Source organism: Natator depressus, chromosome 1, assembly GCF_965152275.1.
Source record: "Natator depressus isolate rNatDep1 chromosome 1, rNatDep2.hap1, whole genome shotgun sequence".
Taxonomy (NCBI): Eukaryota; Metazoa; Chordata; order Testudines; family Cheloniidae; genus Natator; species Natator depressus.
Window position 1 is genome coordinate 63,104,119 of NC_134234.1, and position 19,599 is coordinate 63,123,717.

The 19,599-nt window shown below is 41.9% G+C and overlaps 1 protein-coding gene across 2 annotated transcripts in view; it reads left to right on the forward strand.

Annotated features, from left to right (window-relative positions):
- ELF1 (E74 like ETS transcription factor 1) overlaps positions 1–19,599 on the forward strand; it is a 141,409-nt gene that overhangs the window by 84,874 nt on the left and 36,936 nt on the right. For both annotated transcript variants that reach the window (XM_074943957.1, XM_074943966.1), the window contains one exon: positions 7,592–7,766. In XM_074943957.1, coding sequence (XP_074800058.1) covers positions 7,592–7,766 — 175 coding nt within the window. The remainder of the gene's footprint in view (positions 1–7,591; positions 7,767–19,599) is intronic.

The following is a 19,599-nucleotide window of genomic DNA, read 5'->3' on the forward strand; positions in this document are numbered from 1 at the left end:
AAGAGATGAGGATAAATCTAGAGGTGGCTGATTTATGAGAATGAACCTTAGGGACATTCTTCTTCAGAAAAATGTCTGAGTGGTTAAAGTGGAAATTGAATATGGGCGTGTCATATTATTTTTGTTACAAAAAAAAAATGCTGTATTAGAATGTATAAATCAGAGGGATCATGTGGTAAGACCAGGGAGGTAGTTAATTTTATACAGAGTTGTTAAGGGTTTTGATTTCTGTGATGGATAAAATTGATATTTCTGCTTATTTGTCCAGAACTGACAATTAGAAAGTTGTAGCCCTGAAAATATTTTTATTCGTCTAACAAAGATCTTTTTTCTAGCTGAGCTTTGAGTATTGGTTTCACCCAATTTAATTTTTTAAAAATTATTTTTGCTGTGTTTTTGAAAATTAGAATTTAGGATTGAAACAATATAAGGAACTTTCCTGTTTTAATAGCTCTTAACACATAGTTTAGAGACCATTTTCTGTCTGGAATTTAGAGAGGGAGACTGTTTCAGAGAAAGTTTCAGTATCTAGATTCTGGCTGTTTTCAGTACTTTTGGGAAGTCATAACTCATTCTTTTCTTCTTTCTTTTGTTATTGTCTTACTTCAGCTCTTAAAATCAACTTATGAGTCATCTATTTGCAAATTTAACCCAGCTCAGCCAGTGTCAGATGGTGCTAGAGGTGGGATTTGAATGACTCCACATGAACAGGAAATATGATTTCTTCCCTTACCAGCTTTGTCCATTTCTGTTTAGGAAATACTGATATATATATTTTGCTTTCTCAACGGCCCTTTTTGGAGTGTGCAAGTGTGACCATGCACAAATAGCATAAAAACTTCTTCTGTGCTTACTCTACTAATAGGATTACAGACTCTGTTGCTACACAGAACAGATCCTGCTTAAATAGGGATGATTCTGTTTTTGCATGGAGTACCATCAGTCTGAAACTAGGCTGCACCTTCTAGAGCAGGGGTGGGCAAACTTTTTGGCCCAAGGGCCACATCTGGGTATGGAAATTGTATGGTGGACCTTGAATGCTCACAAAATTGGGGTTGGGGTGCGGGAGGGGGTGAGGGCTCCAGCTGGGGTTGTGGGCTCTGGGATGGGGCTGGGGGTGCAGGAGGGTGCTCTGGGCTGGGACTGAGGGGTTTGAGGGCAGGAGGGGGATCAGGGCTGGGGCAGGGGACTGGGGCACAGGAGGGGGTCAGAGGTGCAGGCTCCAGGTGGCACTTACCTCAAGCAGCTCCCAGAAGCAGCGACATGTCCCTCATCCTACACAGAGGTGCAGCCAGGCAGCTCTGCACACTGCCCCGTCCACAGGCGCTGCCCCTGCAGCTCCCATTGTGAGCATTCCCGGCCAATGTGAGCTGTGAGAGTGACACTTGGGGTGGGGGTGCTGTGCGGAGCCCCCTGGCTGCCCCTACGTGTAGGAGCCGGGGGGGGGGGGGACATGCTACTACTTCCACGGCACATACAGAGCGGGGCAAGCCCCCAACCCCGCTCCCTGGCGAGAGCTCGAGGGCCGGATTAAAACATCTGGAGGGCCAGATGTGGCCCGCGGGCCGTAGTTTGCCCACCCCTGTTCTAGAGGCTCCAATGCTGGCAGATATGCTCCCTAGCACAGTTCCTGCCTGTGGCACATAATAGTCTGGTCTCCCAGGGGCTGTGATACTTTGGTCTAATTTTGGTTGTTGGGTGGTGGTGATGTCTTTCTGTATGGCACAGACCATGCTAGATGACATGTTGGTCTCTTCTGGTCTTACTCTATGACTCCTCTCTCTCTCTGTCTCTCTCTCAATTCCTCCCTCCCCCCATTCCTTCACTGCCTTTCAATTGGTTAGGAAGTTCCATCCTTGAAACAGTTGCATTTTGGCGGCCACAGTACTTTCCCAAGGGTATACTAGGTCTGGCAGTGTTTGGGGATCAGACCTGGTGCTATCCCTGACAGGGTCTTTATGCCCTGACTGCCACTTTTGGCCCTTCACACTCCTCCACGAGGAAGGGAGGACCTCAGAGGGTTGGCCTGTCAATTGTTTTGAGATGCCATGGCACAGATTCACAGAACAGTGCAGTCAAGTTTGTGGGGACTGATTTTCTCCACCTTTTGGCCCAATTCCAGTCCGCTTTCAGTAGTCTCCTTTACTTTGTGGATGGCCACTTCCTCTCTCCCCTCTCAACTCCAGTGTCAGAGGGCCTCTGGATCGGGCAATAAATTTTACTCTCTATCTCCATGCAAAGTATCTTTCAGACAGATTCTCAGTCCCTTTCCCACTTTCCTGATGATCTGGCTGTGGGTCAGTTTAGAAGGATGGATTGTCTCTGACAGGGCTGATGGAACTGAAGTCAGTTTCTGTATGAGGAGGACTCCCATATTCAGAAAGCTCCTAGGAAGTCATGGTTCAGGTCTCCCTTCATGGGCTTCCGGTTCCATGGGGAGCACACTGCATTTATCTGCTCCTGAGAAGCTGCTGTGAGACCTTTTTATCTCTCATGTGCCAAGGTGTGCTGGACACCTTGTCAGAAGCTCACTCTTCTGATTTCACAGGCAGTCTCCATCAAGGAAGGAGAGGATCTCTGACTTAGTAATTCTATCAGACTTCTTCTGCCATTCATAATTTGTACAAGATTGATCTTGTGACTAAAATAACACAACTACTTGTAGTCTCAATTTTCTATTCTATTGGGATCCAAGTACTTTTCCTCCAGTTATATTATTGAGACAGGTATGTAAAATCTGAAATAAAATTGCCTCTTTCTCTTGTCACTTACATATCAGTTTATTTCAATAGAAGCTTCCTTGGGGGTGGGGTGGACGAAATTTTATTGATGAAATTTGCAAGTGCAGTCAATGTAAAAAAGTAGTTTTGGCAATAACAAAAGACTCTTTTTACAAAGTTTCATTTTTCACTTAAAGCCTACAAGTGTACATATATTTTCTGTGAGTAATTACAGAATATTTGCTGTGGGCTTTCTATTCTTAATATTGCAGGAAAGAAAACCTTTACTTTGCATCTTATGAGTATGCAAACCCAAAAAGTGGTGATCGTGTTTTTTTTTAAATGCCACTAAAACTGTTGCTGATTTTTACTCCTACTCTTCTAGGACTATAATTTATTTAAATCAACTTCACTTACCATATGACAGCATGGCTATTACTAATAATTTTCTGTATCCTCCAGATCACTTTTTCATTACGTTCACCTTTTCCTCCCTGAATCGCGTGTCACTAAGCTCTTCAAATAGTTATTTAAGCATAGGGCAAAACTAAGAATTATCCTAATAGTGTCTTTTGGCACTGTATAAATTACTGTGATGGGATATGCACTGTAGTAGTAACCATATCGATCCCAAGATATTTGAGAGAGGTGGGTGAGGTAATATCTTCTATTGGACCAACTTCTACAGGTGACAGAGATGTTGGGGATACTTAGTTAAACTACCATGGTGGGTGTATTCAGGACAGTAGTCCCCAGGCATGGTCAGAACACAATTGTAGGTTGTGCTAAACCACGTTCCTGAGCAATCCTACAGATTGCTAAAATTCAAGGCTGCAGTACAGTTCAGTAACACTGTCAAAATATGATTCAGTCCTGTTGGTAGTGCAAGACTGAAGATGTTTTAAAAATGAACAGATTACTGACCTATTGTATCTAGGTTCCACAGCACTTTTACTTCTGCTGTGCAGTGTAGATGGGACCTTAGAAAGCTCTGGACAAGAATTTCATTTACACAAAACTTGTTTCTAAATTGTAAACGCTCTTCCTTGTTTTTAGTAAAAAGTGTTTCTTTGGATTTATTCTTCTGAAGCAAAGTAATTATTTAAAACCTACTCCCTTGAAGAATAACAATATAGTTCACTTGCTTTCTTTGTTCAGGGGTTCTCAAACTGGGGGTGGTGACCTCTCAGGGGGTTGCGAGGTTATTACGGGGGGGGGGGTCGCAAACTGTCAGCCTCCACCCCTAACCCCGCTTCTCCTCCAGCATTTATAATAGTGTTAAATATTTTTAAAGTGTTTTTAATTTATAAGGGGGGTTAAACTCACAGGCTTACTGTGTGAAACGGGTCACCAATACAAAAGTTTGAGAACCGATGCCTTAGTTCCTGTTTCTGAGGAGGCTGAGGTAGTGGCACAAAATTAGGTCATTAGAGAGAGAGCATGTTGAGCCAGAACCATTTTTATAGAGAAGGGTGCTAATGAGAAGGGCTGGCTTTATGGGCAAATAAAGTAAGCAACATTTTCAGCTACCAAGCTAGTGCAACAGCAGAACCCTAAGGGAAGGAACACCTCACTATCAAAGAATCTGTTTCTAACAGGACTGGTAGAGGAGACTGACTGTTTAAGGCTTTTTTTCCTCCTCACCCTCTTGCCATCCCCATTCCAGCATCTTGAGCTTCCCCCTTGTTTGGTTTGGGGGTCCCACCATTCATAAGGCCTACTCAGCAATGTTGAAAACATATAAGCTCTACTCTGGGAAGAACGTTTAGAAGCTATTCTAGCTAACATAGTTTCCCTTGAATGTAGGTGGCACTTCATAATTTAGGGATTCATGCATTACTTTTCATAATTGTAATCCAAGACTTTCGTTCAAATCTAGAGAAAATATTTTTCCTGTGTAAACATGGCATGACCTTCAAATCCTGATAATTTAGGAGGAGTTTACGTTTAACCATTGAAATGTTCAGAATTAGCAAATGATATGAGAGGATGTGGCATATTGCACTATATATATTATAGGTGGGACTGGTAGCACTGTCTATTATTAAGGTTGCGCCACACTTCTCACTACAAAGCCCTGTTTTCAGCTGCTTATAGCTAGGCTTGGAAGGATTAGATTTTTGTTGGTAACTGTCGATTTCACTTTACACACACAGATGGATGAAAAAATATTTCCATTGTTAATAATTGAAATTTACAGATAGGCAAAGTAAGAAAAATGCTGCTTGAGAACCTGCTTGGTTTAAGGATATTTACTTTGTATATTTTGACATGTGATATTGAAATTTTTGTTTTTAAAGGCTATAAAAGTTTAACTTTTTTTATCTCAGTGCCTGCTGTCCTTAAATAAATATCTGACTCCCTATTTTTTGATCCCCGCCATAATTTCTTGCAACTTTGAAAATTTAAATAGATAAATATATGGAAAAATGCTTAAAAATAAACATTGATATTATCCATCAAAACTATATAAAAAAAAATTTGAATTCTGCCAAGCTAACTTATAACTTTCCCAAACATTATGTTTTTGGGCTCAAATTTTCCATGCTGGGTGTCTGCCTTGGACTCATTTTTTAATTTCAGCCAAATGATTCAACCATTTCCGAGAATGAGGTGAAGGAAAAATAAATTGGTTCGCTCATGTTAAAAAGTTTTCATGGCCTTTGCTTTAAAAAGCTCTGATACCTCACGCTTTGGGTCACAGACTTGAAATGTGGGAGGGGGATGCCTTTGTGTCAGGCAACCTTAATTCTGGCATTTTAAATGTTTTGAGTGCTTGACTTCTCAACCTTAATACTCTTTTAACATTTTTTTTCACCATGTTTTCTCAATACGTTTCTGTCTTGGTATTGGTTATATTGGGGAATCTCAAACTTTTTCATATCCTGGACCACATCTTAATAGTGCGATTGTCTCTTGGAGATCATTTACCCTCCGGTTCATGATCACATAACATCCTGGGGCAAATAAAGCAATTTCAAACTCATAGAAAGAATTGGACTTTACCTCTTTTTCATATGTTATTTTGTCCCTTTGTCTTTTTTGCTTTTCATTTCAACTCCCCTCATAGCTGTTATGGAAACAAATAGACCCAAAACCATATGACCAGCCAGATCTCTGAAGACCAACAGTGGTTTATGGGCCAAAGTTTGAGAACCTGCAGGGTAGATTACTGGTTAGTTTCTATACAGTCTTGTGCGATTAAGAAAATTAGTTGACTTGATTCTTAAATGGGATAATAGTTTTGTGAGCCATTCTGATATAATATTAATAATGCAGACTGATTCTGATTGACTCACATGAGAGCACACCTTTGGGATTCATTAATAAGTCTTAGTGAAGCTCATTATTCTACTGAACTGCTTAGGAGCAGTCATCTTTTCTGATGCTATGACTTTGTGCCCTTTCTCTCTTGGAGTCACTCTTGTTCAGACTCGCCCCTCCTCAGCTCTAACCTGTTCACTTCCTAATTTTTGCAGAACTGCCAGAGGGGTCTTACCTAGGTCTCCTTTTTGACTATTTTATTGGTCTTTTAGAAGTTATTTTATTTTGATTCCTGTATTTTGAGGAACTTACTTGCTGAACTTCCATAATGGGCTTTTGTGTATACTGAACTCTTAACTCACTGTAGAAGCCCACTGAAATATATTAGGCATTTTATTTAATTTGAGTCTTATTACGCATTTACAACAATTGTTGTTGGAACATGTTTTTAAAAACTACTGAATGACTTAAAATACTAATTCCTGCCTTTCAAAACTTTTAATGGCACCTGGTGCTACCAATAATTCCCTTCCTGGATGTTTGCTGAGAGGTACTTGACCTTATAGCCATCATTTGTATTGAACCATTGGCTTGGAATATATTTTATTTTTCTTGCACTTGAACTGTGTGCAGTGATCAGATTATGACCTCAATCATAAGATTTTTTTCTTGAATGGTTAAAAAAATGGCTTGAACTAGGTACAAATCTACATACTCTACTCTTCTGAAGTGTATGTTAGCCCTAAGTCCACCCACACTGTTTTGTTTACAGAAGGACCCACTCACAGAACCTTTCTTTTAATTTGTCAAATTAATAGTGTTCTATGTTTTTGTAGTATGGAGATTGCTGAAAAAAATCTTGGCGTAATTGTAACAAACTGTGCTACCATCAGCTAGTGAATCTCTTCCTGCAGATGACCTTTTAGAAGATTAGCTGTAGAAAACTTTTCTCTGTTGTAACATTCACTTTCTGAAAACCTCTTCCTGTTGGGGGACAGCCTTTTGAAAGAATGTTTGTCTTCTAATTATTGTTGCTTGGCTTGATATGTTTCTGATTCTCCAGCTGCTTCATTTCTTTTATTTCTGACACAATAAAAATGTAGAGGGTGGGGTGATGACAGAGTGGATACTGCAGTGGAAAGGGAGGGACAGAGCAGCTTCAAATTAATAGAACCATAGGAATTAATTGGGAAACATCTCCCTCCCTTCTCCTCCTCCAGCCAGTGCAGTTATCCCCTACAATGTTTTCTAATCCTCTGCCCAGACCATTTTTTTAAGTACAGTTTTACTCTGAAAAGTGACTCTGTAAAAATGTTTTCATGGGGATATACATTAATTGTTTCTCAATTAGTTCTGTAATAAATATGCTTGCTCAGTACAAAGTAATCCTTTTAGAAATTCTAATGATTATTTTGCTATGTGACCACCTTCTGCAGCTGTGCCAATTAGCATGTTGAAGGATTGCTGGTTGATTGATATTTGTTCCTGACAACCTAATGTTCTAGTAACACTTTATAGATGTGTTAAGATTGAAATATTCTAGATAGACAAACATTTTAGTTCTGAAATAATCTAAATAGTTTTCTTTTAATACTCCTTTTTCATAGCTTGGTGATCCATCCATTTTCCCTGCTGTCATTGTGGAACATATTCCTAGTGCAGACCTCCTGCACAATTATTCTGGCTTAGCTTGCGTTGATGAATCCAGTGACATGATTACTGAGAGTTCCCTGGATGTTGCAGAAGAGCAAATAATAGAAGATGATGACATCACCCTTACAGGTTTGTTACAGAAATATTTCTGTATAGTATGGCAGAGGCTTATGGTGACAAACGTTTTCATGACAAAGAGCAAAATCAACCAAAGTTCTGCCCTTACCAAGTAAGGAAGAAATGTATAGGACTATACTATGTTCTTTGTTATAAAGTAAACAATGTTCTGTCTAAATTGTATTTCGACAAAAAAATGGGTTATCAACTTAAGGAAAATGTGTCTGCTCTCTGTGGAAAATTTTGGACTTTCTGCTTAAATTTCTGCTTAAATGTTTTTTAATCAGTTCTGTTTGCCACATTACTGAGAAGAAAGCACTTTTGAGTTGCAATTTAGCAATATATTCAGTGTCTTTTACTTTCTGATATTAAAGGTTGATTAAAGTTTATTTGTCCTGCGTTAAATGAACAATAGTACAAATACAAGCCCCAGAAATGTGGTTTCAAACTCCAGTGAAAGTATGACAGTGATTTTATTTCATTTGAAACATATGAATTGCAAAAAGTTGTTTATACCCAATTTTAAAATTGCAGTGAGCCATGTTAGTCAGAGTAAGGAAATTAAAAAGTTTAAGGTTCTAGCAACAAGGGTAACCCCACATTGTTACACATTGTTGTGTGTCTTATGGTTTGCATTTTATAGATGGATGCTACACATTTTACCAGGAAAACAACAACAGAGAGCATGGGATGTACGCAATGTGGCAAAGTTATGATGCTGTTGGAAAAATAAGCAGCAAAGCTCCCCCGCACCCCGCCCCTCACCCCCAACCACTTAATACTGTTAATTCTGGTTCCCCAAAATGCATCAAGAAAACATGAGATGGAGCAAGTAGAAAAGATTTTCTTAAACTAGAATACTGTTTTATTGAGTGCTATTAATGCTGTACAGTAAAAAGAAGACAACACAGTACCACCCCCTAAGGTATATCTACGCTGCAAAAAAAATCTGTGTTTGTAACACAGATTAGCTAATCCTGGTTAAAGTGGCAATGAAGACATGGTAACTCAACTTTTACCTCAGTTTAGTAGCTCCAGTTCTAGCTCAGGGTGCTCTTTAGGCTTGAATTTGAGCTGTTGAGCTGAGTTGCTGTGTCTTGACTGCCATTTTAACCCAAGTTAAGAACACATCTTCTTTGAGTGCTTGCTCATGTCAATTCCAAGTAGGTGTGTGCACACTGCGTGCACAGTCACCGGAAGGTCTTTCCCCTAGTGGTACCGTCGGCTCAGCTCAGGCCCCCCCTGGATTTTCCCCGCATATAGGGTGCTACCAACCCGCCGCAACTCCAGTTCCATCTTACTGCCAGTGATGGTCGTTGGAGCGTTCTCTTCTCTCTTGTTTTCGAATGATCCCCTAGTGTACTCGTCGTTCCTACCTGAAAATAGTTTCAATGGTTAGTTAATGGTTTTTAGTAGAGTGTAGTGTAGTGTTTGAACCTCATCCCCTTGTTAGCCGGGGTTCTCTTCTCTGTTCCCTTCTCCTGCCTGGGGCAGGGCATGCCTCGGTTCCAGAAGTTTAAGCCATGTAGGGTCTGCCAAAAGCTGATGCCAAAGGGCGACCCACACAGGTCCTGCTTAAAGTGCCTGGGAGAATCCCACCAGACAGATAGATGCAAGATTTGCAGAGGATTCTGCCTCCACACTAAGAAGGAAAAGGACCACAGGCCCTGCGGCCACAGTCAAAGTTGGCCTCATGGACCTGGCACTGGGTACTTCAGCATCAGTGTGTAGCGCACTGGCTTCAACCAGGAGTCCTTTTCATGGTAATCTCTCTGTCGCCTCAGATGGACAAGCCCCGTTCAGGGCCAGAGAGCTCTATCGCAGTGCCGACGTCACACTCTCACTGCAGGTGCTCAAGTCTCTTTAGTGGTGGCTCAGTCCGCGAGTGGTGTGTGCAGGGATCCTCATCTCCAAACCGTATCCCTCGCTGAGTCTGGTTACCAACATGTCGGTGATGGGGTGAAGAGTGCACCTGGGAGAGCTCAGAACTCAGGGCCTCTGGTCCCAAGTGGAGCTGTCGCTTCACATCAACGTCAGGGAGCTGAGAGCAATTCATCTGGCGTGCCAGACCTTCCAAGCTCATTTGAAAGGGAGATGCATATCAATCCTGACAGACAATACAGCACAACAGCAATGTTTTATATAAACAGACAGGGTGGAGCACTCTCCTCTCCCCTATGTCAGGAAGCTCTAAAGCTCTGGGATTTCTGCATAGCTCACTCAATACTCCCAGATCTCAAAACGAGCTGGCAGACCATCTCAACAGATTCTTCCACAAGCACAAGTGGTCCATTCGGCCGGACACGGTGAACAACATTTTCTAACTGTGGGGAGTTCCCCAGATCGACTTGTTCGCCACAAAGAGCAACAGGAAGTGCCTGCAGTTCTGCTCCTTCCTGAATCACAGTCTGGGCTCACGTGCAGACACGTTCCTCCTTCCCTGGAAGGACCACCTGTTCTATGCGTTCCCACCTATCCCACTTGTCCAGAAGATTCTTCTCAAGATCCAGAGGGAAGGAGCCTCAGTGATACTCATAGCACCAGCCTGGCCCTGCCAGCACTGGTACACCATGCTTCTGGAGCTGTCAATGGACACCCTAATCACCCTGCCTTTATTTCCAGACCTGATCACCCAGCACCACAGCCGGCTCCAGCATCCCAATCTCGAGTCTCTCCACCTCATGGCTTGGAAGCTGCATAAACCTGGTAGAGCTCACATGCTCAGATCCTGTTAGGGAGGTTCTCCTTGGCAGTAGGAAACCATCCATCACGTCGACCTACTTGGTCAAGTGGAAGAGATTCTTGATCTGGTGTTTGCAGAGTTGTACCTCTCCAATGCAATCATCAATTCCCTTTATCTTGGACTATCTGCTACATTTAAAGCAGCTTGTAACCCTGCCACCATTTCAGCATTCCACCCAAAAGTGGCAGACCGCTCAGTCTTTGCTAACCCGATGGTGGGTTGTTTTCTTAAAAGGACTGGACAGGTTATACCCGGAAGTTCGGCAACCAGCCCCAGCTTGGGACCTTAATCTGGTGCTTTCGAGGCTGATGGGGCTTCCATTCGAGCCCTTAGCAACATGCTCATTACTCTATCTGTAAGGGAAGGTGGCTTTCCTTGTCACAATAACTTCAGTTAGAAGGGTGTCTGAGCTCAAGTCCTTCACATCCGACCCTCCTTATACCATCTTTTACAAAGACAAAGTGCAGCTTTGGCTGCATCCAGCCTTTCTCCCTAAAGTCATCTCTCAATTTCATGCCAATCAAGACATTTTTCTTCCAGTCATTTTCTCTGAGCCTCAGGCTAACTGCTGGGAGCAGAGGCTCCACTCCCTATACATTCGGTGGGCATTGACCTTTTATATCAAGCAAACAAAGCCGTTTTGTAAATTGAACCAGCTGTTTGTCACGGTAGCGGACAAGATGAAGGGCCTTCAGCTGTCCTCTCAAAGGATATCATCGTGGATCACGTCCTGTGTCCGAGCATATCATGATTTAGTAAAGATCCCTTCCCCCGCGCTAATGCACATTCTATTAGAGCACAGGCCTCCTTGGCGGCATTCCTGGCCTAGGTCCCAATTCTGGAGATCTGTGGAGCGGCGATGTGGTCCTCAGTCTACACTTTTACTTCTCATTATGCCATTACCCAGCATGCCAGGGATGATGCAGCATTCAGCAGAGTGGTGCTTCAATCAGTGAGTCCATGAACTCCAACCCCACCTCCTAGGTAAGGCTTGGGAGTCACCTACGCTCCACAATGACACAGGAGAGGTTGGTTGGCCTTGCAACCATCTCATAGAATACCGGGGTTGGAAGGGACCTCAGGAGGTCATCTAGTCCAACCCCCTGCTCAAAGCAGGACCAATCCCCAATTTTTGCCCCAGATGACCCCCTCAAGGATTGAACTCTCAACCCTGGGTTTAGCAGGCCAATGCTCAAACCACTGAGCTATTCCTCCCCCTACTTGGAATCAACATGAGCAAGCACTCAAAGAAAAAACGGTTACCTACCTCTCGTAACTGTTGTTTTTCAAAATGTGTTGCTCATGTCCATTCCAAGATCTACCTGCCTTCCCCTCTGTCAGAGTAATCAGGCAAGAAGGAACTGGAGAGGTGGGAGGGCCCATGAAGGTGCGACTCCAGGGGTGCCTGAGCCGACCCAACAGGTACCTCTAGGGGAAAAACCTTTCTGCGACTGTGCATGCTGTGCGCACAAATCTATTTGGAATGGACATGAGCAACACATCTTGAAGAACAACCATTACGAGAGGTAGGTAACGTTTCCCCCCCACACACACTTTCAAGGTACCCTACAAGTTTATAGTCTAAATTAGACAAATGGTACATCGCAAGGAAATAGAGCCCTGCAAATCTGTGGATATCCACTTTGTATCTATGCATATCTGCATCCGCAGATGAGGCTATCCGTGGACCATGTGTGCGGCTCATATATCGGATATATATACACTTTTTGTATCTGCATAGGGCTCTAGTTGGAAGGTTTCACTCAAAGTAGCGTTAAAATTTTTCTTCGTGCTTTTTATTTTTGTAAAGTTTTTGTTCCTTCTTACGGCTGGGTTCTTGGCTTTGTTTGGAAGTTTTTAGATAAAAGCAGTAGTCTTTGGCACGATGTGAATGATTAGACTTTTGGCATATATACTTCTGAATGCCTTTATCCACCTGAGAATGCACTAATAGCCTTGAAATGCTTAAGCCAGTGTGGCTTACTGGTATAAGTATATGCTTAGAAATCTACAAAGTCAGTTTGGAGCACTAACAATACCTCACTTTGAAAACACAGAGGTTCTATATAGAATTATGCCAGAAAAGAATAGCTCAGAAAGCAACAGAGAAAACAAATGTCGGTCTTTTAAGCAAAAGGGTTATTTGCAACAGGACAGGTAGTTCAAATCTTACAGGAAGATATTGAGTATACCAGTCATGCAAAGTAATTCTTCAGCGTGTGTCTGTGACGCACAGAGAGGGTGGATGTCTTGCTGGAATTTAGATTAAGGTATGAGTAGTGCCTATTTCTTTTTCTTCTTTCTGTGGTGAGGTCCCAGACATGTATCTTGAGGACTTGGTGAATGCCAATAACATCACTTTAAAAGCCTAATCTACCAATCAGAACATGGTTTTGACCCGTGTTTCTATAGTCATAGTCTAATATTGCTAAATACTGAAGACCTGTCCTAAAATATTTTAGGTTACAAGTGAAATGAGTTTGTTCTTCGTTCTGCCATCAAACTGTTTGTAGTGGATGTATGTGCTGTGACAGATTCGAAGAATATAAGAGTGCTGGAAGGCAGGTATATCAGCCTTCAGAATGAGCAGGCCCTTGTTCCCTGGATAGCCAAACAAAGGCTACTCCAGGCCAATTAAGACACCTGACGCCAATTAACCAGTTAAGGCCGTTAGGCTAATGGAGACAGCTGGAACCAATCAAGGTCCCACTTATACTGTTTAAAAGCTCTCCTTCCAGTGCCCTCTAGGAGGCTGAGGTGAAAGGAGCTGGAGGAGAAGAAGCATTGTTGAATCCTGAGGTAAGGGTGAAGCTAGGAAAAGGGAACCATGGGGGAAGTGGCCCAGGGAATCAAAGCAGTGTCCGTGGTGAAGGGAAAGCCACCAACAGCTGCTACCATTAGGATCCCTGGGCTGGAATCCGGAGTAGAGGGCAGGCCCGGGTTTCCACCCCCACCCCATACTCTAAAGTACTGATGCTTTAAGTCCTTGCTATTTGTATGAGCTATTCACACTGTGTAATTGGTCATCTAGTGGTTTTCTTCCTAAATGGTTGACTCCTAAACTCACAAAGAGCATTTAAAATGGCTGTGAACGTTTGTGTGAATCCATATTTAATTAATATTTGTGTGTGAATATGTATCTGCACTAATATTCGTGAAACTGTTTATGTGAACATTTATGTAAACATTTATTGCTCATTCAATTATTAATGAGAGGTAATAAATATTATATGAGGCTATGATAGTGCCTCCCCAGACTGAACGAAACAGGCAGTGCATTTAGCTGATAGAATGGGAGAAGTTCTAGCATAGTTGTTAATACTATTCATTGTATTTCAAGTACTCTTGTCTGCCTTAAAGGCAAAGCACTGAGTGAATTATTAGTGTGATGCTGAGCAGATTATTGAATTTAAGTAGAGGTTAGCTAACTTGTTATTTCTCTGTTCACAAGACACTAGCTACTGTGCAAATTGTTTATTTGGCTCAGTGGAAATGACTACAGTACTTGAGTTTTGTTTGTAATGCAGAGGGTACAAAGCTCAGAATTCCCTCAAAAAAAAATCTTATTTTGGATTTGTTGTACGTTTGGTAGTTTTACTCCTAGAATAAATGACTCTGTTTGCAATTTGAAAACTGTCTTACCAGATTGTGTGTTCTGTGCAACACCGGTCCTCAGGACACAATGATCAAACAGGGATCTTTGGGGTATGACATGTGGGGCAGGTCAGGAGGGGGAAAAAAAATCCTGCTCCTTCTTGACCCTGAATTAGGGAGTTTCTTTCCCAGCAATATGACTGTGTCTGACGGCGTGAGAATGTTATATAAGATTCAGCAACCTTACCAGCTCCGAACTCTGTTCACTCTTGTCAGCGGTAGTGCCTTCCTGGCCCATTACTGCTTCCGGGGGGGACGACCCAGGGAGCGGGGGTTTTCGGGCTAAGTAGTGAGGATTGCGGGGGTGGAAGTGCTCTTGGGACCCCTGCAGCAGTCCCAGCAGGAAAGGTGGTGGAGGAGGGCTGAGACTGGGCTCACCTTCGGAGTTGGTTTCATACTTTTCCCTTCCTCGCAGGAGGACAGAACTGCAAACTATTCCTCATGCCCCAGCGCCGGGCGGGAGCTTCCCTGCTCCTACCTCCTTCCCTCTTGGGGCGCTGTAGGGAGGTTACCCCTTGCCTCCACCCGCCCTTACAGGCTATACTAGCTCTGTGCTTAGCTGCAGCCAGGTGCCCCGCCCCAGGGTAGTGCTGGGACAGGGCTTGGCCAAGGAAGCGGCCACAGCCTTCCCCACTGGATTGGTTAGTTACAGCAGATACCAGGCTTCAAGGAACCCTGACCTGGGCGGGGGAATTCCTGCTCTGTCCTGCTCTGGGGTCAGCGTGTGTGTGTGTGTGTCCCTGCTCCCTCCTGACCCTGCATTATCCTTCATTGCTGTGTTTTCCACACTAGCAGTAACCTACCTGTTGCTGACAGGTGTCAGCAACGGGAGCAGCTGTATTGGTGCCCAGCACCGTGTAACTGCAAGCGTTAAGAAGGACAAACCATGTTCCGCACGTTTCAGTAGCCTGGGTGTGAAATGCAAGCATCTAATTCAGTGGTTCTCAAACTTTTGCCTTGGTGACTCCTTTCACACAGCAAACCTCTGAGTGCGATGTCCTTATAAATTAAAAACACATTTTTTTATATTTAACACTATTCTAAATGCTGGAGGCGAAGGATGGTTTGGGGGTTGAGGCAGACGGCTCGCAACCCCCCATGTAATAACCTTGCGACCCCTTGAGGGGACACAACCCCCAGTTTCAGAACCCCTGATCTCATTTAAGTAACAACTTGGCCTGTTTTTCAGTTGCTTTTTACTTTCCCTGACATATTCCTCTGGGTTTTAACTTCATATGTTCGGTGTTAACACAGAAGCATATTATTTTACTTTGAAAGTTTGTGCATATTCTATTCAGCCATTTTTTGTATTAGGCAGTTGTGGTCAATGCTCCCATTTTAAAGACTAGACTTCTCCCTAAGACTTTTTTGATCATAAAAACAACAAAGCTTGAACCCTAAAGTACTAAACATCACATATGGCTAGTCCTTACTGAGGAATAGTTACAAGAAAAGTCTGAAATATATTTTAAGTTACAGGTGATTTAAAATTCACTTTTATACCTATGCAGTATATTAGTATTCTCTTTTAACTTACACTAAAGTAAATCAACAGTAACTCCACTAAAATGAGGGTAGCTAGTTTTTTAGAAGTATTACAGTTCCTATAACTCTATGGGTAGGCTTTTCTGTCTACAGAGTGATATAGTGTAAAGCCTCTAGAGTAAACAATTGTTTTATTCTTCAGTTTCATAAATTTTACGCTGTACCACTACACAGAAAACACAGCTATGACCTTTCTGCCTTTTGGAGGTCCTAACAGAGAATTCACCTTACTAGGATTCAAGATTAAAATGTTCAGTTAGTAGGAGACATCAATATACTTATCTGCTATGACTGTTGCTTCGATGCAGAAGAATAAACTGTTATCCAGGAAGAAATAAATCTTTCCTCCTCAGAATGTATCGATAAGAATATAGGAATCATATATATATTGTTGTGGCTCCACTGAACTCAAAGGAGCTTTGACCATTTTACACCAGCTGGGGATCTGACCCTTAAAATGGAGACCACGTTCTTCCAACACAAGTCCCTTTCCCATTGAGTTGCAGCACACTTAACGCTGCTTAAGGACTGTTTCCATGTGAACCCTGTCAGGTAAGCTGGCAAAAGCTGCTTTTTGGAACTTATGTTCATGGTAGTTATAATATTTAGGATGACTCTGTCACTGTGGAGTGTTTTTTTTTTTTCAATATACTGGTAGCTAAAAATTGAAAACTCAATTAAAATATATTTTAAGAACTGAAGGGCAAGTGATTACATCAGTATTTTTGAGTGATCTGTGTTGCAATAGTATTGCCACTTGGATTGTAAACATTTTGAGTAAGGATCATCTTTTTTTGTTATGTGATTGGACAGTGCCTAGCACAATGGAACTAGGGCCATTTGGTGCTACTGCAATACAAAGAATAGTATAAATGCCGCTACTTTCAAATATTTTGCTTTTATGGAAGAAAAGAGTTTTTCTTGTGCTTGTCTGTTTTCCCCCTTCTTTTAGTGATATTTACTGATTACCGCATCCAAATAAAAGTGGAGGAAAAGTGTGAATGAGGTTAATTACAGAACTGAAAAAGTAAGGGCTGTTTGGGGCCCTGGGGAGGGAAATACTAATGCAAATATTTTATCACTTTGACAAATCCTGGAAGTGGGAAGAAGAATGTAAGAGAATTCCCCAGTACAGGTCTGAGTTTGGAAGTAGAGGATTAATGAAGCCTTTGCTATAGACCCCATCCAATTTTACCAGACCGAGCACCAAATGAGCTTTCTACCACAATGATCATTAAAACACTATTGATAATATACTTGACTGTCAAAATAAATTATATTCCTGGGCAGGTACTGTCTTGCAAAGCTGCTTTCATTAATGATCTGTAAGCAACTGAGTTATTTTTCCAGTCCCTTGGTTTGCAGTGTAAGAGGGCAAAATTGCAATAAACTTTGCATAATGGGTTTAGTCAGACCCTCAAATTAACTGTTTCTTCCTACTTTTTTCCCTGCTAGTTAGATTTATCTTACTTTTTAAACGTCTGTTTATTTCCTCACTACTTATTAGTATTTTTCTTGTTCAAGTGATGCAGTCAAACTTTTTGTTTTTACATTAGATTGAATACTAGTGCTCTGCTCAGGCTTCCTGTGAACATCGTGGTTGAGGGCCTGCTCTTTCAATTTCTCTTTTATTGACTTCAGTGAATTGTGTGAGGTGGGCCCACCAGATCAGAGCCTGAACTTCATGGAGCCCAAAACTATTTCAGGTGGCAAAGCTCTTATTGATTTGTGATTTCAAGACCCGTGGAGAGGTTAGACAATTATCTGTGTGCGCGGTCACACATATGTGTGTAAACATTCAGCTCCTTTATTTTTTCAATTGGTGACTGAAGTCTATGATGGCCATGCTTACAAGAACTAGTTCCTGCCAAGTCACTGGTCAGTAGTAGTAGATATGCCAGTAATCAAAATTTGTTTAAAAATCTCTTTTGGCATTGCGTATTTAATTCTATGTTGCACTGGTTCACACCCTGCTCCTGAGGCATACAAATCAAGGTGTGGTTATAATTTCAAAAGCTCCGAATGGTCTAGGATTAACTATGTCTCAAGACTACCTACGCTCTCTTTTGGAAGCTGTGACTGGGTGGAACGTCTTGCTGTCTGCCCTTAGTGGAGGTGAACTTAGTGGAGGTGGATAGCAGGGTAATTTTGTGACCCTAAGCACTCCTATATTTACACCCTATGCACTACTGTAATAATCTATGTACAAAATTTGTCTTCTGATGTATATTTGAAAACTACTATCTCACTGATCATTAATATTCTTGCGTGATGTATGTATGTGATGTGCATTAATGAGTAATGGATATAAGATGGAATTATGATTAAAGTGTATTTAAACCAAGGGGAGTTGGGAGTTGTCTGCTTTAGACAAAGAAACATATTTGATTCTCTAACCAGCCCATTCTTCAGGCAAAGGCAATAAAGGTCCATTTTTACATAATAGATAATCAAAGCTAGTAAGATAACAAGGGGGGGAAGAAAGAGTGTAGAGCTTCCTTCACCACCAAACTCTAGGTTGCCTTTCTCACAGCTTGAATAAACGTTACTTTGGAGGGGGTGGGTAACCATCAGAAGAATTCATTTAAAAGATGTACTGGTCTGTAAAAACGGGGGCTGAACCTCAAGTGATAAGCAATTGAATCAACTGACTGTATGCAATTTTACTTTATTATTAAAGTGTATAGAGTGAAGTCTCTTCTAAAATGTCATTAACACTATATGTGGAAATATGGATATTTAATGATGATATGCTTTAAAGTCTTTGGCTAAACAGGGAAAAACACCTTCTCTCCCGCTGAGAGAAGGCAGCTATTTACCTGTCTCCTATGTAAATTAAAGCATGGTGGAATCAAAACAATGGCAACTCATTTACATACAGGGGGATGGGAAACCCACAGAAAGGGAAGAACAGAATGGGGTCATCCTGCCTCATGGAACAAAGTCATTGAACTTTGGAAGACATAAGAAAAGACAGAAGCCATGGAAACTTTTTTTAAAGACACCATAATAGAGGCTCAACTTAAATGTATACCCCAAATTAAAAAACATAATAAGAGAACCAAAGAAGTGCCACCTTGGCTAAACAACAAAGTAAAAGAAGCAGTAAGAGGCAAAAAGGCATCCTTTTAAAAGTGGAAATTCAATCCTACTGAGGAAAATAGAAAAGAGCATAAACTCTGGCAAGTGAAGTGTAAAAATATAATCCTCAGCTGTGAAGACGGATGCAAAGAATTCATTTAGTTTCTCCGCAATGGCCTTATCACCTTGAGTGCTCCTTTAGCATCTCGATCATCTAGCTAGCCAAAGACTCAAAAAGTTTTAAAAGTACATCAGAAGCCGGAAGTCTGCTAAACAACCAGTGGGGCTGCTGGATGATCGAGATGCTAAAGGAGCACTCAAGGATGATAAGGCCATTGCAGAGAAACTAAATGAGTTCTTTGCATTGGTCTTCACAGCTGAGGATGTGAGGGAGATTCTCAAACCTGAGCCATTATTTTTAAGTGACAAATCTGAGGAACTGTCCCAGATTCAGGTGTAATTAGAGGAAGATTTGGAACAAAGTGATAAATTAAACAGTAATAAGTCACTAGAACAAGATGATGATCTTCGAGTGGTGTCCCTGTGGGTGCTCCACTTCAGGTGTCGGTGCATCCTGCGCTGTTGATTGGAGATCTTCAGTAGCAGTGCCCGGTCAGGACATGCATGTGCAGTTGGTGTCTCGCAGCTGCGTTGGAGTCTGTTTTGCACCTGCGCGTTCTGACCCCCTCAGTTCCTTCTCAACCATCCTCGGCTGAAGATGGAACTCGGGGTAGTGCTGAACCTTTTCCCCTATTTTGAGAGAAAATTAGTTTTAGTTAGATAAAAACTGTCCAGTTACTACCTTACCTTTAGATAGTTGTA